We start from the raw sequence: 22,299 nt of genomic DNA on the forward strand, positions 1-22,299 counted from the left end.
ATGAGAATAATAATAGCAATAATAATGATAATAATAACAATAATTATAATGAGAATAATAATAGCAATAATAATGATAATAATAACATTAATTATAATGAGAATAATAATAGCAATAATAATGATAATAATAACAATAATGATAATAATAACAATAATTATAATGATAATAATAGCAATAATGATAATAACAATAATTATAATGATAATAATAATAGCAATAATAATAATGATAATAACAGTAATGATAACAATAATAAAAAATAGCAATGATAATAGAAATAATAATAATAGCAATAATGATAATAATAGCAATACTAATGATAATAATAATAGCAATAATGATAATAATAGCAATAATAATGATAATAATGATAATAACAAGGCAGTTCAAGGTGATTTAAAGGAGCCGTGAAACAAAACATTAAACACAAAAATATAAATGAATAGGAATTTTAAAAATAAGTACATCAAATAGAATGAAGTACTCACATCTTAGATGGCCTATAGTAATACCACAGTGTAGAAATAAAAATTATATTCTTTGTTTTTGTTGGTGTGATACTTCACACAACATTTAAATCAGAATCTGACGACAGTTTGTGGGTTCAAATCTGATCAAATTCACAAAGTCTGAGTTTGGAATATTACACTTTTTTTGTTGTAATTTTGTTAATGTTTTAGATATATACTGTCTTACATATATTGCAAGTAAAAATTCCTGCATTCAAAATTAATTAAAAGTACAACGTTTTAGCAAAAAGTATAGTTAAAGTATACTCATTGTGCAGAATCGCCTATTTTCATAATAATATATATAATATCCCTACGTTATTGAATTATTGATGCATATTGATGAATGTTGCAGCTGGAGTTCACTTTAAATACTTTATCTATTGCTAATATTACATCATTGTATTTGTTCCCACAGAGACGTTGACCATGCTTTATGCAGTCTATGATTTATCACCAGAGATGAAACGTTGTAATTATTCATAGTGATAAAATGTACATTAGCGCTGAATGAATTATTATGTATAATATGTCTATCATTAAGTCTCTTGGAGAACCAAACTTACAGGGTGGGCAAATGTCTTGCATTTATAAAGATAACGTTTCTAGTCGTCTTAGCGACCGTGTGACGAATAAATAAAATGTAAATTCTACAACATCATAAATCCAGTAGGAGGTGTGAATATACAGAACGGTGATGGGTGATAAAAAAAAATAAAAAGAAGCATGAAAATCTATGAAAATACAATTATAATAACCAGAAACCAGTTTATTTTTTAACCATAAAATACCACACAACGTGTTTATCATAACCACAATGTGAGATCATCGTCAGAGACCTCAAAGTATTTCTTTAATCAGCTATAAAGACACGTTCATTAGAGGATAGCTGCATCAAACCGGGGGTCAGCGGAGGTAATACGTGTGATTCTGGGCCGACGGAGACGCGTCGAAGGCGACGTACTGGAGCTGGAATCCACCGGCCGTGACGGAGGCGTCCGAGAGGAACTTCAGCGTCATCACGTTTCCTGAGAAAACAACAAAAAAAAGGCGGAGAGCGAAGGTCAAGAGAGCAAAGGTCAAGTGAGCGAAGGTCAAGTGAGCGAAGGTCAAGAGAGCAAAGGTCAAGAGAGCGAAGGTCAAGTGAGCGAAGGTCAAGAGAGCGAAGGTCAAGAGAGCGAAGGTCAAGTGAGCTAAGGTCAAGTGAGCGAAGGTCAAGAGAGCGAAGGTCAAGTGAGCAAAGGTCAAGTGAGCTAAGGTCAAGTGAGCTAAGGTCAAGAGAGCTAAGGTCAAGAGAGCAAAGGTCAAGAGAGCAAAGGTCAAGTGAGCTAAGGTCAAGTGAGCGAAGGTCAAGAGAGCGAAGGTCAAGAGAGCGAAGGTCAAGTGAGCGAAGGTTAAGAGAGCGAAGGTCAAGAGAGCAAAGGTCAAGAGAGTGAAGGTCAAGTGAGCGAAGGTCAAGAGAGCGAAGGTCAAGTGAGCGAAGGTCAAGAGAGCGAAGGTCAAGAGAGCGAAGGTCAAGTGAGCGAAGGTCAAGAGAGCGAAGGTCAAGTGAGCGAAGGTTAAGAGAGCGAAGGTCAAGTGAGCGAAGGTCAAGAGAGCGAAGGTCAAGTGAGCGAAGGTCAAGAGAGCAAAGGTCAAGAGAGCGAAGGTCAAGTGAGCGAAGGTCAAGTGAGCGAAGGTCAAGAGAGCGAAGGTCAAGTGAGCGAAGGTCAAGAGAGCGAAGGTCAAGTGAGCGAAGGTCAAGTGAGCGAAGGTCAAGAGAGCGAAGGTCAAGTGAGCTAAGGTCAAGTGAGCGAAGGTCAAGTGAGCGAAGGTCAAGAGAGCGAAGGTCAAGAGAGCGAAGGTCAAGTGAGCGTGCGACGCCGTGGGCGTTTGAAATGAGCGGGACGGGTCACCTGTGCTGATGATGTCATCAGGTAAATAATCTCCGCAGAATCTGGAAACAAAGAAACGTACGAAAGACTTTCAGGTCGGAGCTCCGGCTGTTATTTTTAAAATATACTATTATTTTATATGTACTACTGCTTGCATTGTTCCCCAAAAACATTTGAGATTGACATAAAGTGGACATGTGTGTGAAGGGGAGGCTCGTGGGTATCCATAAAACCCATTTCTATTCACACGTCTTGAGGTGAAAGGTCAAAGAACCCCCCCACCCCGTGAATGAGGTCACGCCAGGTTTTTTGCCCAAATCTCACCTCCCGGCGAAGCCGGAGACGTCGTCGTAGCTGTCGTACACGTCCAGGTAATCGGCCAGGCAGCCCACGTCCTCCTCCACGTCGAACTCCAGGAAGTGGAGGTGGATCCTCTGGCCCAGGCGCACGCGGATGTGCCAGTAGCAGATCTGCTCGTCCTGGTACTCCTCAGGGAAGCCGGCGGACTGAATGATCCTCAGCTGGTCCGTCAGCACGCCACCGCACTCTTTGGCTGGAAGAGACGCCAACACACACACGCACACACACACACACACACACACACACACACACACACAAACACCTTCATCAGCGTGGGAAAAAAACAACACGCCGAAAAAGGGAAATGAGCTCATTTACATGATGATTCGATGCATTTTTGTGTGTCTTTATCTTTAATGAAACGTGACGCTTGGAAGTTCAGAGAGTAAACATACGAAGAGGTGTAGAATATCATCTTGACCCGCGCATACCAGAGCGTCTGTGTAGCTCGTTAGTGGAGGAACGTCAAGAAATAGTCTATAATAAGAATAATAAGGGGGCGCCTGGCACCGTGATGTACAGGTTGTCGGAGCAGTCAGAAAACCGTCCCGACTCATCAGGAGCAGCGCGGTGTTTAGTCATCAGGAATAAACCACTGGGGGGGGAGGGGGGGGGGGTCAAAGGTCGGTGAAACAGACCTAAAACAGACATTAAAAAGAAACTCCCCACACACACAGGTCTGTCTCTTGCGTGTGAGCATTCAGAATAGGAAGAAGTAAAGCTTTTTGTAATATGGATCACAGATGTGCAGCCCGGCGACGGTGGCATCAAACGCTCCTCCACGAGACGAAGAGAGGGAGAACAAAGGAAGCCTCCTGGGTTCAATTCAGCCACAAAGACATTGTTAGGAAATGTTACAAATAACTTTTATGAACTGAAAACACACGGTGAGAAGTCGCTTTATGGTCTGTTTTACTCTAAGTAGGCCATCATTTACTAAATGAGCATCATGTTTTATTGAAGAAGGCTTGAAACTAGAGATTGAGACCATAAACCGATGTTTACTGATGTCATGAATCTGTTAATCTCACAGAATTTCTTTATATTTTGTATTTTATTTTTACCTGTATGTCCCGACTACGTTCCTCTCGTCTTTAAATGTTTATTTTATTTTATTTTTTTCAACTGCTTTCCACTTTACAGGTTTATTTTTTCGAATATATTGATTTTTAAATAATCTTTAGCTGAAACTTAAAAAGGCCACGAGACACGTAAACAATAATTTGGCTCAAAGGTTAAAATGTTAACGGCATTAGATGTTTCTCCCTCGCTGTTATCAGTCACTCCCCCGACGTCTTATCCACGGCGAAGTGCTCCACGTCCTGCAGCTCGAGTCTCGGTCCCGTCATGAGAGCTCACAGGGTCAGATTGTGGCTTGGAGTCCAGACCTCCCCCCCCCACGGCCGTGGTTCAGATCTCCGTGTGGAGATACGAGTCTCTGGAGCCTCAGACTGGATGACTACTCTCAACCGGAGATATATATATATATATATATATATATATATATATATATATATATATATATATATATCACTTTAAAGAGTACTACAAGTTAAAGTCCCGCATTTAAAATGTTACTGAACATGTGTGTACACATCATCATACATATCTGCATTAAAATGTGCAGCATAAATAATCAGTTGTTTTGTATTAACGTTGAATTGAATGTGAAAGCGTCCGCTCAGGAAACCAAAAAAATAAATAAACAATTTAAATTTGTTATATATATATATATATATATATATATATATATATATAAATTGTTTATTTATAAATTTATATTTGTATATATATTTATAAATAAACAATGTTGTATTTATATATTTTTTAAAAACATATATATATATATATATATATATGTTTTTTAAAAAATGAGTAAAATAAGTTTAAAAAATGAGTAAAATAAGTTAATAAAAAGTAAGTAAAAAAGTAAAAAGCAGGTAAATATAAGGTTTCCTTTTTGGACCACTTGGTGGCAGCAAAAGCACCGGCGTGAAGACCAGATGGACATATTTCCACCAGACGGTGTCCGTCGGCTGTGTGTTGCCCAGAGGAACCCACACAGTGGCCAGGCCTCTGCTGGTGGTGTGTACTCACAGTCCGGGTTGTAGCAGTAGACGTCCCATCGCTCGCTCTTGTTCCGCCGGTGTCCGTAGTCCACGACCCCCACCTTCCCAAAGCCACAGTTGGCTCCGGGTTTGACGATGGGGTATCCGACGTGGGCTTTGGCGAACCATCCAGCGGCGCACACGTGGAAGCCTGAACAAGGGCGAGGAAACACTCAGGTCACCCAGAATAAACACCGCCTCCTGCCACACGCTCTGGTGGCCAGTGCATGTTTATGTTGACAGTCAGCAGACCCCCCCCCCCCCCCCCCCCCCCCCCCCAAAAAAAAAGAAGCCAGATCGGCCCAGATAAAAGAGCCGGGACCTCCCAGGTGGGCCGCCGTGGGTGGGGGGGGGGGGGGGGGGGGGGGGACCTGAGCCGAGTAACACGGTACCCACCCAAGGAGGTGTTAACAGGCTCTTGGGCCGCTCGGCACGGAGTCATGAGGCGGCCAAGTGTTCCACTCTCATGCTCCCCAAATATCCTTTTTACCCCGTGAACACGGGAACCTGCCCCCCCCCAACCATGCATGTTAAAAGCATTCCAGCGGGTCAAGAGATGCCCCCCCCCCCCCCCCCCCCTGCAGGACCTATTTCACGAGCCGCCTCCAGTTGCTCGTAAGTGGCCAGCTTCCCTCCCTCGTATTTGCAGACGGCCCGGGCCTCTTTATACGTCAGCTGGTATCTCCCTTTGCGGGACTCCCGGTGGTAAACTCCAGCTGCTTGTTCTGGAGAGAGGGAGAGGGGGAGGGGGGGGGGGAGAGAGAGAGGGGGGGGGGGGGAGAGGGGTGGAGAGGGGGGGGAGGATGGAGAGAGAGAGGGGGGGAGAGGGGGTAGGAGGGAGAGATAGAGAGGGGGGGAGAGAGGTAGAGAGAGAGGGGGGGAGGGAGAGAGAGAGGGAGGGAGAGAGGGGGAGAGAGAGAGAGGGGGGAGAGAGGGAGAGAGAGAGGGAGAGAGAGAGAGAGAGAGGGGGGGAAAGAGAGAGGGGGGAGAGAGAGAGAGGGAGAGAGGGGGAGAGAGAGAGAGAGAGAGGGGGGAGAGAGAGAGGGAGAGAGAGAGAGAGAGAGGGGGGGAAAGAGAGAGGGGGGAAAAGAGAGAGGGGGGAGAGAGAGAGAGGGAGTAAATAAAGCTGTTCCCAGTCTGAAGGCTGTCCACAGGGATCTGAGCATAGTTCTGTACTTTAGTGCACTTTACTTAAGTATTTCCATTTTCTCTAACTTTATACTTTTATCCACATCACAAAGTAAATATTCTACTGTTATCTCGAGTGTATTTCGCTGAGAGCTTTAGTTAGTTTACAGTTGACTTCCTGTCCAGTAAACCACGTATCTATCAACACATACTTGTGTTGAATGCAGGACTTTTACTTAAAGGAGTATTTATTACACCGTTTTTAGGCCCTGACTGTGAGACATTTCTCGTTCTACATTTGGGAAGTTCACCAACAAGTTGGTCCGTTTGCTCGCTGCTCTCAGCAGGGGGGGGTGGGGGGTGGAGTGTGGGGGGGGGGGCTGATCCGGTTCTGGCTTCACGCTCGCATGACTGCAGAGCTGCTGTGCCAAAAGCACCCAGAAGTCAGTCGCTTGTTTTGATCCGTTTAACCTGTTTGATGAATGATTTTTACACTAATTACACCCACTGACCCCCAATCCCCCCCCCCCCCCCCCCCCCCCCCATCCATCCCTCTCCCAAACCAGTTCTGGAGCAGCGAAATAGAAGAGAGAAAAGATTGAGAACTTCACAAAGAAGTGGCATGTTTCATATATAAAAATATAAAATGCTGAAACACAGTTGTGTAAATCTCCACCTCGTGGAAACATAAAGAATGTGGCTCATAAAGTGAGATTTAAGAATGTGAAGGTTTCCCAAAGTGAAACAAGTACATTCCTATAAATACCAAATAAATAAGTCTCAATGAAATTAAATCCGACTCCTGTATTGTGGGAGAGCTCAGATGACGTCATTGCTGCGTGTTTACTGGCCCTCGTGCAGCACCCAGCAGCCCATAAACACGCCGTTTGGTAGCCGCGAGGGCGCGCTCCCCTCATCGTTAGTGCGCGCTCCCCTCATCGTTAGTGCGCGTTCCTTTCATCATTAGTGCGCGCTCCCCTCATCGTTAGTGCGCGTTCCTTTCATCATTAGTGCGCGCTCCCCTCATCGTTAGTGCGCGTTCCCCTCATCGTTAGTGCGCGTTCCCCTCATCGTTAGTGCGCGTTCCTTTCATCATTAGTGCGCGCTCCCCTCATCGTTAGTGCGCGTTCCCCTCATCGTTAGTGCGCGTTCCTTTCATCATTAGTGCGCGCTCCCCTCATCGTTAGTGCGCGCTCCCCTCATCGTTAGTGCGCGTTCCTTTCATCATTAGTGTGCGCTCCTCCTCCCAGTGGGCCTTCACGTGAGGACATTTGTTGCTGCGCTTGCAAAACAAACAAACAAACAAACAAACAGACAAACAAACAAACAAACAGACAAACAGACAGACAGGCAAACAAACAGACAAACAGACAGACAGGCAAACAAACAGACAAACAAACAAACAAACAGACAAACAAACAGGCAAACAAACAGTCAAACAAACAAACAAACAAACAGACAAACAGACAGACAGGCAAACAAACAGTCAAACAAACAAACAAACAAACAGACAAACAAACAGACAAACAGACAGACAGGCAAACAAACAGTCAAACAAACAAACAAACAAACAGACAAACAAACAGACAAACAGACAGACAGGCAAACAAACAGTCAAACAAACAAACAAACAAACAAACAGACAAACAAACAGACAAACAAACAGACAAACAGAAAGACAAACAGACAGACAGACAAACAAACAAACAAACAAACAGACAAACAAACAGACAAACAAACAGACAAACAGACAGACAAACAGACAGACAGACAAACAAACAAACAGACAAACAAACAGACAAACAAACAGACAAACAAACAGACAAACAAACAGAACCCATCTCAGGTGAACGGCGGCAGGTTGAGATGAAATGAAACTGATGTCCGGTGACCGAGACCAGCTGAAGAGCACGGTGCGCGTGTCCCGTGATGAGATGACCTTCACCGCAATGAAAGTTAAAGTGCGGGTGCGCAACGAAGTGCTCCAACGTGTCCCTCCGCGAGCGAGCGAGCCCTTTTTCTCCTCCCATCCACGGCAGCGACTCACCCAGCCATATGGAGTTGTGGAATATCCCGTTCTTGTAGCCCCACGCGCGCGCCTCCTTCAGCAGGAAGCAGAGTGTCCAGAGGAGAGCGAAGAAGCGCATCCTGCAGCTCTGCGTGCGCAGCTGCTCTCTCCAGATGTGTCCAGGAGCGCGTGCCTCTGCGCCTCCGCTGCGGGCTTTATACCGGACCTGCTGCCCCCCCACAGAGAGGGGGGGAGGGGGAGGGAGGGGGCTGTCTTACTACAAGTACTGCAGGTAACTCGCTTTGAGAACGTGCACGCGTTGCACATTTATCTTGGCAGCACGTGGTCTTTGCTACAGAGGGTAGAATATGCCGAAGCACAGATTCATATAAACGGGTGAATGTTTATGGATGATTAAAAACACACAACATGCACACAGCCCCCCCCCCCCCCTCCCCTCATGCCACATGTCTAGAAAAAAAGAGCATGATGATTTTTAAAATACATCAACGAAGAAGCAAAGCGGCTGCTTTCCTCTCAGATTTCATTGTCTTTTGCCTTTAATTTGAATGTTAATGTGATAATATTCATAATGCAGCACAGGACCCTGGTGTTGCTTCATGAAAGGAGCAGAACCCGACACCATCACACCCCAGATGTTGTGCGTCTCCCACAGCTTCGATGATGGACCACCAGGAAGGAGTACACGAGGGACCTCCAGCAGTTTTGGAACCGACAATGTAAGTTTCTTAACTTGCCCAAGGCACCATTTGTTGATAAATAATACAAACAATTCACTTTGTTTACCCTTCAAATGGGTCAACAAATCAACAAGTGTTTGCATCATTAAAAAAGAAAGGGATATTACTATAATAAAAGCTGCTCTAATCAGTGAACTGAGCCCACAGAGAGTCACTTCATTCTGCTGATCTCCTCAAATCTCTTTAACCCCTTGTTGTACTTTCATGGCCCACAACTTGCACTCAACAAGTTTAAAAGATCTAAACTTTGTACAATTTCATTGAGGTTTAACTTGTGTGCCGAAGTTATATCTAAAAAAGAAACATCTGGATGGTGTAACTCTTTGGGTGGAGTCCACGGGGCGCTAATGACCTGTGGTGCTACTATTACGACAGCAGTATACAGTAAACTCTGTGTCCAACAATGAGGTGATGCAACTATTTAGACACGGAGTTTGTTGATTTTTTTTTTTTTACGGTGTGAAGCCTCGGTGTGCAACATGATATCTCTTTTCCTTTTAATCATAGGTTAATAGACACACACACACACACACACACACAGTCCTGAATTGCTTCCAGATCTGGGAGGGAATGATCCGTACCTTCTTAATTCTCAGCAAGCCTCTCCCTTTCTATCCCACCCGCGGAAAGTCCGTCTCATATTGTAAATTACTGGCGCGATTTAAGAGGAGATGCATCATCGTTTCCATGTGTCCTCCAACTGCAGCGAGGCGGACTGGTTACTCAGGATCATGATGAAACAACAAGGAAACTTCATTCTGAACTCATTTACACGACCGCGATGTGTGCCGCGAGCAACAAATGTAACAAAAACACCTTAAATGTACTCGGAAATTGGATGAAGTCGACATTCACGAGGAGAGGCGTTGTTTCTTGAATATAAAACATACACATTTGAGGTATTACCTCCTTATATAAAGTTGTTTTGTTCACAAACAGTTGCCGCATCAGACAGTCATGGCGTAACCAGATGAATTTGTGTCACTATTTTCTCTAATTTTCGCTCCCGTTTTGGTCAAATTCTGAGGAAAATATCTGGTTCGCTAGCTGCTAACTGCTAACGGTTAGCTGCTGCTAACTGCTAGCTGCTCTGCCACAAGCTAGTCACTAACTTTGCCTCCATTCCAATTTTTTTAAATCTCATATATATATATATACATCAGTGTTTGTTCACAGTTTATTTATGTTGCTAGCAAGCAGCCTAAAACATAACTGTTTAAAAGGGAGAGTAGAGGAGGTGGCGCCACCTAGCGGTGAGGTTTCAGATTGCAACCTCCGCTCACTCCTCCCTTTCCAAGACTGCGATAAAGTGCATGAAGACCACTGTGGGGGCAACGGAGGTCAAACGGCACTCTGCGTCTCACGAGAACTACGGTGGCCTGCAGGTGAAGACATGAAAGGCTCTTTCTCTCTCTAGGGCCAGCGTTTGGTTTGTCCCTGCTGGGCGTCTGTAGAAACATGGCAGACTCAAATGACAACATAGTTGTGAATATTATTTTCCATTTCTGCTGAGCCTTTAAAGTGATTCACTTCACACACAGTTTCCTTTAATCTAATTATAAAACATACGCGAGTGTTGAAGGGAAGACAGATGATTCAGTTTTGTGGTTAAAAGTTCCAGATTTCAAAATCCTCCGCAGCACCACAGAGTTCTGGAGAGAGTTCTGGAGAGCTTTGAAGAGAGTTCTGGAGAGAATTATGGAGAACTTTGAAGATAATTATGGAGAGTTCTGGAGAGAGTTCTGGAGAGCTTTGAAGAGAATTATGGAGAGTTCTGAAAAGAGAGTTCTGGAGAGCTCTGGAGAGAGTTATGGAAAGCTCTGAAAAAAGAGTTCTGGAGAGAGTTCTGGAGAGAGTTATGGAGAGAATTATGGAGAACTTTGAAGATAATTATGGAGAGTTCTGGAGAGAGTTCTGGAGAGCTTTGAAGAGAGTTCTGGAGAGAATTATGGAGAACTTTGAAGATAATTATGGAGAGTTCTGGAGAGAGTTCTGGAGAGCTCTGGAGAGAATTATGGAGAGTTCTGGAGAGAGTTCTGGAGAGCTCTGGAGAGAATTATGGAGAGCTCTGGAGAGAGTTATGGAAAGCTCTGAAAAAGAGTTCTGGAGAGAGTTCTGGAGAGAGTTATGGAGAGCTCTGGAGTTATAGAGAGAGTTATGGAGAGCTTTGAAGAGAGTTAAGGAGAGCTCTGGAGTTATGGAGAGCTCTGAAAAGAGTTATGGAGAGAGTTATAAAGAGCTCTGGAGAGCTCTGGAGAGAATTATGGAGAGTTCTGGAGAGAGTTATGGAGAGCTCTGAAAAAAGAGTTATGGAGAGCTCTGGAGAGAGTTATGGAGAGCTTTGAAGAGAGTTATGGAGAACTCTGGAGTTATGGAGAGCTCTGAAAAAAGAGTTATGGAGAGCTCTGGAGAGAGTTATGGAGAGCTCTGAAAAAAGATTTATGGAGAGATTTATGGAGAGCTTTGAAGAGAGTTATGGAGAGCTCTGGAGTTATGGAGAGCTCTGAAAAGAGTTATGGAGAGAGTTATGGAGAGCTCTGAAAAGAGTTACGGAGAGCTCTAAAGAGAGTTATGGAGAGAGTTATGGAGAGCTCTGAAGAGAGTTATGGAGAAGCTCTGGAGTTATGAAGCGCTCTGGAGAGTTATGGAGAGCTCTGAAGAGAGTTATGGAGAGCTCTGGAGAAAGTTATGGAGAGCTCTGAAAAGAGTTATGGAGAGAGTTATGGAGAGCTCTGAAAAGAGTTACGGAGAGCTCTAAAGAGAGTTATGGAGAGCTCTGAAGAGAGTTATGGAGAGCTCTGAAGAGTTATGGAGAGAGTTCTGGAGAAGCTCTGGAGTTCTGGAGAGCTCTGGAGAGTTATGGAGAGCTCTGAAGAGAGTTATGGAGAGCTCTGGAGAAAGTTATGGAGAGCTCTGAAGAGAGTTCTGGAGAGCTCTGGAGAGAGTTATGGAGAGCTCTGAAGAGAGTTATGGAGAGAGTTCTGGAGAAGCTCTGGAGTTCTGGAGAGCTCTGGAGAGTTATGGAGAGCTCTGAAGAGAGTTATGGAGAGCTCTGAAAAGAGTTACGAAGAGAGTTATGGAGAGCTCTGAAAAGAGTTATGGAGAGCTCTGAAGAGAGTTCTGGAGAGCTCTGAAGAGAGTTATGGAGAGAGTTCTGGAGAAGCTCTGGAGTTCTGGAGAGCTCTGGAGAGTTATGGAGAGCTCTGAAGAGAGTTATGGAGAGCTCTGGAGAAAGTTATGGAGAGCTCTGAAAAGAGTTACGAAGAGAGTTATGGAGAGCTCTGAAAAGAGTTATGGAGAGCTCTGAAGAGAGTTCTGGAGAGCTCTGAAGAGAGTTATGGAGTGTTCTGGAGAGGTATGGAGAGCTCTCGAAAGTTCTGGAGAGAGTTCTGGAGAGCTCTGAAAAGAGTTATGAGAGCTCTGGAGTTATGGAGAGCTCTGAAGAGTTCTGGAGAGCTCTGAAAAGAGTTATGAGAGCTCTGGAGTTATGGAGAGAGTTATAGAGAGCTCTGGAGTTATGGAGAGCTCTGAAGAGTTATGGAGAGCTCTGGAGAGAGTTATGGAGAGCTCTGGAGAGAGTTATGGAGAGCTCTTGAGAAAGTTCTGGAGAGCTCTGAAGAGAGTTCTGGAGAAAGTTATGGAGAGAGCTCTGGAGAAAGTTCTGGAGAGCTCTGAAGAGAGTTCTGGAGAGAGTTCTGGAGAAAACTGGAGAGTTCTGGAGAGTTCTGGAGAGTACTAGAGAGTTCTGGAGAGTAAGCAGTTATTAAGCAGTGATCACTGCCCTGAAATGACATGAGGCCCTCGGCACACATGTGGAGCACGTTTTAGGAGCAGAGGTTGTTCTATTGTTCTCTCTCTCTCTAAGAAAGACCTCCACAGGCACGACAGATAAGAGCCCAGATGGGGAGAGGATGGAAGGAGAGAGAGAGAGAGAGAGAGAGAGAGAGAGAGAGAGAGAGAGAGAGAGAGAGAGAGAGAGGATAATAGAGTCTTTGTTCCAGGCCTGTTTTCTGTTTCCTTCATTCTCTGGGGGCTGTAGGCCACTGACTTCTGGGAGTGAACATCCCGGCACTGGCATGTATCAAACTGGAGCTGCTGCTGGTGGTCTATGACACACGTGCACTCATCCGTGCACGTGTGTGGGATCCCCCCTGCAAATACAGTGACCTCACCAGGCTCATCGTGCTTCTACTGGTCATCATTCATAACCCGTACGATGTCTTTGGTTTCACAGATCGTACTTTTTAATAATAATAATATTCCGTTGACATTTTAATGATGATAACTAGACTCTCTGTGATGGATGAATGCATCTTGTTTGTTTTACTTCAAAGTAAACTCAATTTTTATATTTCAACTCTAATTTACTCAAAGTAATGTTACTTAATAATAGATTAATAATACTAAATATAATCAATAAATACATGTGGACGTACGGATAAAGAACTAAAGAAAGTCACAGGCGACCCAGCATGGAGTCATTAAAATGAGCTGCGTGGAGAATAATAACAACAAATAAAATCTGGTGAATGCTGCCGCAATATTTTACAGATCAAGATGCAGAGCAGTAGTAAATACATTAAAACGAGCTCTCACTTATTATGAAGCTATGAACACATTAATTAAAATCCTGTGCTATAATATATATGATCCTGAAACGTACTTTAACTGTTTGTATTTTTGACGCTAATACTTTATTGAACGCAGGACTTGTACACCGTCTTTTTAACTCAAGTAAAAGATCTGAATACATCTTCCACCACCAAAGAGTCATTATGGATTATATTTGATCAACATCGACATCATTAATGAGCCTTTATGTCTCAGGGATGAAGTGCTGGCGCCTCCTGGTGTTCACAGACTCAACCGAAAATACAAAAAGATCCTTTACCGAAGTAAAAGTACCAATACAACAATGTAACAATGTAACAATGTAACAATGTAACAATGCTCTAGTAAAAGTGCTCCATTCAAACCTGCAGCTTGAAGGATGACGTGTATGTGCTTTATGTGGATTAGACGTGTGAAGCCCTCCTGGGCCTCTAGGGGGCGACGTCGTACTGTTTCTGGTAAAGAAGCTCTTTTTTATTTGACAACCACATCCTGTCTCTCCAAGTCTCTTATTTTGGAAGTTGTTCTTCACCCCCATAAAGACTTCCATCCCAAAGCTCTTATTGCTGTGAGGAGGCAGGAAGGAGGGAGGAGGCAGGAGGGAGGAGGGAGGAGGCAGGAAGGACCTCTGTTCCTCGGTTACTAGTTAGCTCGCTAGTAAACAATGTGTGCTAACGCTTTGTGAAGGAATACAACGCAGACAAAAGATTACCGTTTCCCCCTCCTACAATGTATTTTGTATTTATTTTATTCATATTAGTTGAGTTATTTTTAATTCATGACAGCACGCATCATATTAAATAAACTGTATTTAAATTTGGATTTATTAAACGCTTATTTTTAAATTGTGCAACAGATTGCTAATTAATTTTAAACCTGAATCTACTAATTTTAAAGCTAGTTTGAACTCTGATTGGATAATAACCTTATATTAAATGAATCCTTGTTGGTACAACCCAGGAGAAAAGTACACACAAATGGGTGGATATAAAAGGCATTACCCACAATGCAGCATTTCCCTTCAAACAAGTGTTTTTCACGGCATTCAGCAGCAGGAGGTCAAAGGTCAAAGGTCAAAACACTGTGACTTTCTGACAACGTTTTTCTACACGGTCCACGGAGCTTTTTGTGATGCCCGAGTGTGTCGCCTGTGAGGTCAGAGCCCATCAGAGATGAGTTCATGACGGGTGACGGAGGACAGGTCACAGGTCACAGGTCACAGGTCACACTCGCTGGGGTTCGTGTGGACACTAAAACATGAACGCCTCTCGTCAGTGTTTGGTTTGACCTTTCTGGGCCACCGTAGGAACCCGACGGTGCAGCATGGCGGACTCTATGAAGATGTGCTCACTCTAAGATAACAAACACACACGTCTCAGTTCGAGGTCACAAAGGTTAATGAAAACTATTTAAAATTGTATTAGGATCCATTTCTGCTAATAATAAATCTTACACACTGGTCCAAAAATGTAATATTAGCATAATATTTAAAACTTTTACCTAATTAGCTCATTTAATGAGCTAAAAGTTATTCTGTTATGACTCTTGCTAGTGATACGCTAACGTTTAGCATTACGCCACAATTGTAAAGATGTGAATTCTTTCTCCACCGACGAGCACGACTACATTATTATTTATTACTAGTGGAGCTGTCGGGCTGAGCAGAACCCCCCCCAAAAAAAGAGAAAAGATGCTGAGAAAGCTCCGTGAATGGAAAAGATGCTGCGTTGACGAAAGAAAGAGGAAGTTTGGAAGAAGGGAATTTCTCTTTTTTTTTTTAAAACAGGAACGACGACAAATAAAAAAAAGGAACCGAGATCAGTATTCAAAAGTGAAGAGATATAGTTTCTACAGCGGAGAAGCTTTTTTTTTTTTTTTTAGACAGTGTGTGTGTCAAGAAAATATGAAAAAAATAATCTCTGTATAAAAGGTAATTTGTAATAGTCTTGAAAAGGCAGTTTAAAAGGAGAGTGGTAGGAACACCTCAACAAGCCGCATTAGAACATGCACATTTGATGGATGTATACATATAGTATTAAAATGAGAGCACAGATTTGCGAATGTGAATAATCTGTAAATGTGTATTCAGTTCCGTGTACACACATTTACATATTCACAAATTAAGATTTATATGTTTTTTTTTTTTTTTTTACGTTAGTGATGTTTGAATATTAAATATAGACGACGCTGCACGTGCATCTGGCTCAGGTGCACGTGCAGCGTATACTAAAGCTTTTATTCTGTCATGTCACATTTTTATTATTAAGCTGACGTGTAACCGCAAAGCATCTTAATTATTCATAACAGAAGGGGACTAAAAATGGCCGCCTTGATCCCTGAATATGTAACAATCCGAAGTAAGCGACTGAACACACACACACACACACACACACGCACACACACAGAGTCATCGGTGTTTAACATTAGACCTCCAACCGAGGCCCCGCCCCCCCAAACACAGCCTCTGTGACTATGGACCGCACGACTGAGCCAAACACAACAGACCTTTGACATAAGCAGATTTATTGTTCTTGCTGTGTGTGTGCGTGTGTGTGTGTGTGTGCAGCATTACACAAACATGAAGTGGTGCGTGTCCCTTCATCTGTGGGAGAACGTTCACGCCTGTTACAGGAAGAAGAACTAAAGGTGTGTGAAAACATTCATTTCATTTGGCAGACACACACACACACTCCAAGTCCTGCCACATTTACACTTTCTTGAGGCTCGTTGTGACCGGCAGGTTCTCACTGTGGGAACAAGGACCCTGGACGCTCTTCCTTTGAGGGTCCACTCCCGGTCCTGGTCCCGGTCCCGGCCTCACGGGGGCCTCACACGGTGCCGTCTGCCCAAACGCTTTAACCTCACGAGTCCTGCATGTGCTCCGGCTATGGAGGGGATCTCCTCTGCCCCTCCACCTCATGAATGGAGCAGATTCATCACACGAGAACGCAGTGAGGTGTTAAGGGTTCAGAGGCCGGTGGTACTTTAGTCATATACACTATATTTATATGTATATATATATCTTTTCTTTTTTTTTGAATCCAATGCAAAAGCCAACAATGATCCGAACCAACTGATAATTAGTTATTCAAATCCTGATGTTGCTCCTTTAGAGACACATCTATGAACACTGCAAATATTTATTATTTTTCATTTTAGATCAATCTGCCTCTTATTTTCTCGATTAATCGTTCTAGTCAACAAAAATGTCTCAAAATATTAAAAAACTAAAAATAAAAAAAATGCAGCCCGTCACAGTTTCCTAATGCCCACAGTGACCTCACGGGGATATTAAATTCTCCTGGAGCTGGAACCTTTGAGGAAAAACTGAGAAAAGAAGAGTGATGATTAATCCGTTATTAAAAAAAAATAGTTGCAGATCAACTGAGGGAACCAGAGCGATGCCGACTAACAAATTAATTATAGAGAACCGTTAAAGTTTAGGTCTCAGGGACCAGCCTCACGTTATGTTATGTTCAAAGCCCGGGGGGGAGTTGGAAATCCTACAATTCAGACTAACAGAAGGGAGCGTACAATAACACACACACACACACACACACACGACATAGAAGACAATTTGAATCTTTACTTAATATTCTCTGTGCAAAATGAAGAAGTCTATTGCTTAGTAAATGTTAGTAGTACCACAACGTCATCACAGCCACCTTCAGAAATGTGTGCTTTTCTTTTTATATATATAATCCTGTGCGTTCTTAAAATGATCCGATGCGGAGTGAAATTTATTTCAACCCTGTTTGGGAGCAAAGTTTATACACACACACCAAAAAAAAAAAAGAAGATGAAAAGAAAAAAGGCCTTTATAAAAATAGACAAATATAAGCCAATGTCCTGCCCGCTCTGTGCAAAGATTGAATGGTGGTGTTATGAGGGTTTTATGAGAGTTTGTTTATTTTGTGTAACTGCAGACAAACTCACCGCTAACTCTACTCTCTCTCTCTCTCTCTCTCTCTTTTTCTCTCTGAACAGACCGAGGAGTTCATGCTTCGTTCTTCTTCCACCGACTGCGAAACACACACACAGATGAAGAAAGAGAAGAAGTCGCATCATCATCATCATCATCTCGGTGGAAGGCTTGAAGCTCCTGCGTAAAGATAAAAGAAAAGAAAAGGCCACGCCCCCTCCACGCCCCAACAGTCTAGTTCACGTCTTTCGTCCGGTGTGAATCGAGGTGCGTTCAAGTCCGCCGCGCCCGTCCGTACCCGTCCTCCAGGGATCTGTTCGTCGGACCGGTCCTGCCGCGCCACCCCCCCCCCCCCACACCCCCGTGCTAAAGGGATCAGTGGACCCCTCCGTTGAAGGACTTCCCGTACGCGTTGAAATCCGTTTCCACGAAATGTGTCGACACGGGCTGCTTGTACAGCGGGTTGGAGGCCTGAGGGCAAAGGTCACACAGAACAAAAGACAGGTTACAAAGAGACGGAATCGGATTACAGATACATTTAGTAAAACTGTGACGTTACACACACGCACACACACACACACACACACACACACACCATCTCGTATCGGGCTCGTGAGCGAGCGCTCTGGAAGCGGGCGAACTCTCTGCGGTCGTGAACGGTGATGGCCAGCTTCCAGACGGCGAGCAGCACCACGCCCACCAGCAGGATGCTGCCGACCACGGCGAGCAGCACCATCGGGGCGTCCGGCCCGCCGCCGCACTCTTGACACGGGAAGAGACAGGAAGTCAGGTTTCAGGATAATAAAAAAAATCATAAAATCATATTGCAGAGTCAGCAGGACAAAGCCAACATAATTAACATAATTAAGTGTAGAACTGTTGTACTTGAAGATTGTTACTTTCAGTTTGCACTTAATCATCAAATGCATCAGAGTTTTAAGCCACACAGAGAAATATGAATCTACAATAAAACCTTTTCCTTTTTAATACGATATTGGCAAAGTAATTCAAGTAATGAAGTCAGTCAAAGCAGCCAACAAGGGAAATAAGTTTAGAGCCGATTGTTAACCTTTAAAAGTTGTGGCTCATTTATTGTCATTTAAAACTCAGGGTTACACAATGAAATGCTGTCGTCCCTTTAAATCTTTAGAAACATATTTGTTTATGATAGAGTGGGTGATCCTTGTTGATTCATGCAGCACTGGGTTCTAAGCAGGTTCGTTGTTGTTGTTGTTGTTGTTGTTGTTTTGGGGCACTGACCTGGCTCTTTGAGGGCTGTGAGGACGGATCGCCCGCTGGCGTGCTCAGAATACGTGAACTTCATGACGCAATCGGTGTCCGTCTTGTAGAGACAGAGCACAGAGCCGGGGTCCTCCGTGTCTGGGAGGAGAGAAACACCATCAGCTTACAGGGGATTGTTTTATTCATTTATTTATATTATATTTTAGAGAGAGGAGAGAGAAGAGAGAGGAGAGAGAGGAGAGAGAGGAGAGAGAGGAGAGAGAGAGAAGAGCAACACACACACACACACACACCTTTTATTGTGTCCCAAGAAACACAAATGTATTTCCTTTCAATGTCATTATTTCTGTCATATTATTATTTTTGGTGTTACTATGTCTCGTGCTTTGGCAATATTGTTGTTGCAACATTCATGTCAATAAAGCCTATTGAATTGAATTGAAGAGAGGAGAAAGAGGGAGAGAGAGAGAGAGAGAGAGAGAGAGAGGGTGAGTTAACGCTGAAGAGGAGTCTGAAAGAGAGAGGGACAAAGGGAGGAGAGAGAGAGAGGGGGGGACAAAGGGAGGAGAGAGAGAGCAGACAGAGACAAAAGGAGGAGAGGGTGAGAGAGAGAGAGAGAGAGAGACAAAGGGAGGAGAGGGAGAGAGGGGGGGACAAAGGGAGGAGAGAGAGAGCAGACAGAGACAAAAGGAGGAGAGGGTGAGAGAGAGAGAGAGAGAGAGAGAGAGAGAGAGACAAAGGGAGGAGAGAGAGAGAGAGAGAGAGAGAGACAAAGCGAGGAGAGGATGAGGTAACGCTGAGGAATCTGACATCGAGGGAACTGAAATCTTCACAGACAGAATTTTTCTTCTATGAAATCACAAGCGAGACTCTGATATTCTGGTGCTCTTGTTTCCAATCTTCATCATCCGAAGAAACGCTCACACAGGAGAGTGAGGTCATCCTGCCCCCCCCCCCCCCCCCCCCCCCCACATACACACACACACACACACAGCAGAGTGAGGTCATCCCCCGCCCCCCCATCAGCCCCTCCTCCTCTATTCCAAGCACCAAGTATAGGAATGTACATGTGGAGCCCATTAAGGCCGTCAGATGGCTGAACATGTCGGATCTGGGTCAGGGCCCCCGCTGGGCCAACATGGACCGGTCTTCATGATAATAATAATAATAACAATAACAACCTCGTTCTCCTGCCAGAAGAAGGCCATAAATCCCGGTGCGCTTAAGTAATGCATTCCTGAACATCTCCCGGCTGTTTCCCCTCCGGGCAGCGAGGGGCGCGTAAAACAAACTGGGAACAGAGAGAAGCTGAAGCCCCGCCTTCCAGAGAAGAGGGCGGAGTCTGAGGACGGGCTTTGAACCAGGCGAGGGCGTTGAAAGGAGGCGGAGGCCTGATACCTGCACCCCATAACCACACACACACACACACACACACACACACACACACACACACACACACACACACACACACACACACACACACACACACACACACACACACACACACACACACACACACACACACACACACACACACACACACACACACACACACACACACACACACACACACACACACACACACACACACACACACACACACACACACACACACACACACACACACACACACACACACACACACACACACACACACACACACACACACACACACACACACACACACACACACACACACACACACACACACACACACACACACACACACACACACACACACACACACACACACACACACACAATCGGCCAACCACGGGAGGCGTGTGAGGTACGCAGGGAGCCGACGCCAGCGGCCATCTTACGTCATTGTTATGAGGACGGCGTTCTCTTCACATCGTGCTCGTGGAATTTGCTGCTTTGCACGATTCGGCCTTGTAGACATTGTGTGTGTGTGTGTGTGTGTGTACTCACCGAGGGCCTCCACTGTGATGATTTCGTCCTTGCACAGGCGCTGGCAGGTCTGGTTGTCTGCGAGCCGCCCCGAGTTGAAGAGCCGGCACTCGATGCACTCCCTAAGGCGGAGAGAGAGAGAGAAAGAGAGAGAGAGAGAGAGAGAGAGAGAGAGAGAGAGAGTTTAATGGAGTCCTTTCATCTTTATTCATGAGCGTGAAAAGCACTCAGAGAGCGCAAAAATCTACACGAGGCCTTTTTATTTATTTTCGTACTGCGGCTACGTCAGCTGTCAAAAGAAACCCCTCCGCGCGGCATCGACACACGGGAAGCGTCTCCGTGGAAAACTGTCCACAGCTGGCAAAGAACAACAAGTAACCTGCAGACAGGGAGCTTTGAGGCTCTACCACATTAAAAAAATAAATTATAATAAATCACTATTTGGTTTACGCTGGAGATAAAGAGCTTTATTCCTATACTTGTCCTGACTCAGCGGTTATTAAAACACATCACTGCTTCCAAATACAAAGAAAAAAACAGTATGAAAGAAGCACAGATGACCCTAACCGGTCGTAACAGACATGACATGATGCGCTGGTGAACCCGTGTCTAAAGAACCGAGTCTGCTCGAGGGTCAAAGGTCGCTGCATAAAGAGCCATGTGTCCTCACAGAGGACCCCTCTCTTTACTAGACGTCTGATGGCCGTTTGACCCTGGGGGGGGGGGGTCACCGATGGCACGAGAACTATCTGGACGACTCGCTTGTAACCGGCTCATCAAAGACCAGATAAGCCCCGAAGTGAGTGAGTTATGTGAGGGGGAGGGGCTTGACTCTGGTTCTGGTCTTGTCCCGTTTGACCTTTCTTCCTCTCATCGTAGATTCCCGAGGGCTCTGTTCCCTTCTTCTCCTCCCCCCCCCCCCCCCCCTCCACCCCTCTGAGCACGTTTTACCTTTTGGTGCCGCAGGCGTCGGGGCAGGTGGGGCATTTCTCGCAGGTGTCCCCGAAGGCCCCGGGCTCGGTGCACAGGCAGCGGCCGCACACGCAGCCGCCTCGGCCGCTGCACATCTGCCCGTCGTCCGCCACGCAGGCCGACGTCTCCGTGGAGCAGTTGCAGTTGTCGCCGACGTAGCCGGCGTGGCATTTGCACTCGCCGCAGTGGCATTCTCCGTGACCTGGGGGGGAGGAGGGAGGGAGGTCAGAGTAAATACTTGTTGCGGACTTCCCTTAAAGAAGAGTACAAACGCATCATCGTGCGATGGCAGCAGACTTTTCCTTTTTTTTTTTTTTGTGCTGGAGAAAAAAACTAAAATGTCAGACTTCAAAACTCTTGTTGTTACAAATGTTCTGGGAAAGGTTTCCCACCAGAGTCCTTCCATTAAACCAGTTCAACACATCACAGCTCTCTGCATTGGCTACCTGCTGGATTTTGAGATCCTTGTATTGGTTAATAAAGCTCCCAATTGTCTATTTATCAGATTGTTTTGTTTAACCTGTGAACTCTTTAAATTCACTAAAGTCAGAACAAAAACGTCCTTTTAATCTCTAAAAGCAAAGTCAAGACATAACTTTCTAGTCTGACTCTTAAATTAACTTTATTCATTATTCTGTCTAAATATTTATAGTTTCTCATCTGTTTAGTGTTCTCTATTGAACGCTTCTATTGTTTAACAATGTATTCGTTTCTAATTGTGTGTGTGTGGATGGTGTGTGTGTGGATTGTGTGTGTGTGGATTGTGTGTGTGGATGGTGTGTGCGTGTGGATGGTGTGTGTGTGGATGGTGTGTGTGGATGGTGTGTGTGTGGATTGTGTGTGTGTGAAAAGTGCAACACAAACGGTGTCTGATTGATGGCAGCCATACG

General features: G+C 44.6%; 2 protein-coding genes across 2 annotated transcripts in view; both read right to left on the minus strand.

The window, feature by feature from the left end:
• Window positions 1–395: 395 nt before the first annotated feature.
• tnfaip6 (tumor necrosis factor, alpha-induced protein 6) lies at window positions 396–8,200 on the minus strand. The gene is made up of 6 exons (XM_034562306.1): window positions 8,030–8,200; window positions 5,442–5,579; window positions 4,844–5,005; window positions 2,711–2,939; window positions 2,408–2,448; window positions 396–1,540 (listed from the first exon to the last, which is right to left on the minus strand). Exons 1-6 carry the CDS (start codon window positions 8,127–8,129, stop codon window positions 1,419–1,421), a joined length of 792 nt encoding a protein of 263 aa, XP_034418197.1. The 5' UTR covers window positions 8,130–8,200; the 3' UTR covers window positions 396–1,418.
• A 7,664-nt stretch (window positions 8,201–15,864) lies between these two features.
• The window catches only part of itgb5 (integrin, beta 5), a 29,047-nt gene continuing 22,612 nt past the window's right edge, over window positions 15,865–22,299 (minus strand). The window contains exons 12-16 of the mRNA XM_034562305.1: window positions 21,389–21,611; window positions 20,459–20,559; window positions 18,545–18,664; window positions 17,880–18,046; window positions 15,865–17,755 (exon numbers count right to left, since the gene is read on the minus strand). Of these exons, the coding sequence (XP_034418196.1) occupies window positions 17,660–17,755; window positions 17,880–18,046; window positions 18,545–18,664; window positions 20,459–20,559; window positions 21,389–21,611 (707 nt within the window). The 3' untranslated portion in view covers window positions 15,865–17,659. The remainder of the gene's footprint in view (window positions 17,756–17,879; window positions 18,047–18,544; window positions 18,665–20,458; window positions 20,560–21,388; window positions 21,612–22,299) is intronic.

This window comes from Cyclopterus lumpus, chromosome 21 (assembly GCF_009769545.1).
Source record: "Cyclopterus lumpus isolate fCycLum1 chromosome 21, fCycLum1.pri, whole genome shotgun sequence".
NCBI classification, from domain to species: Eukaryota; Metazoa; Chordata; class Actinopteri; order Perciformes; family Cyclopteridae; genus Cyclopterus; species Cyclopterus lumpus.

Coding starts and splice junctions, on each gene's coding strand:
- tnfaip6 (XM_034562306.1), bottom strand. CDS start 8,129: ATGCGCTTCTTCGCTCTCCTCTGGACACTCTGCTTCCTGCTGAAGGAG. Junction 5,006..5,441: donor GGAGGCGGCTCGTGAAATAG/GTCCTGCAGGGG, acceptor GCCCTTGTTCAG/GCTTCCACGTGTGCGCCGCT. Junction 2,449..2,710: donor GTCTCCGGCTTCGCCGGGAG/GTGAGATTTGGG, acceptor CTTTGTTTCCAG/ATTCTGCGGAGATTATTTAC.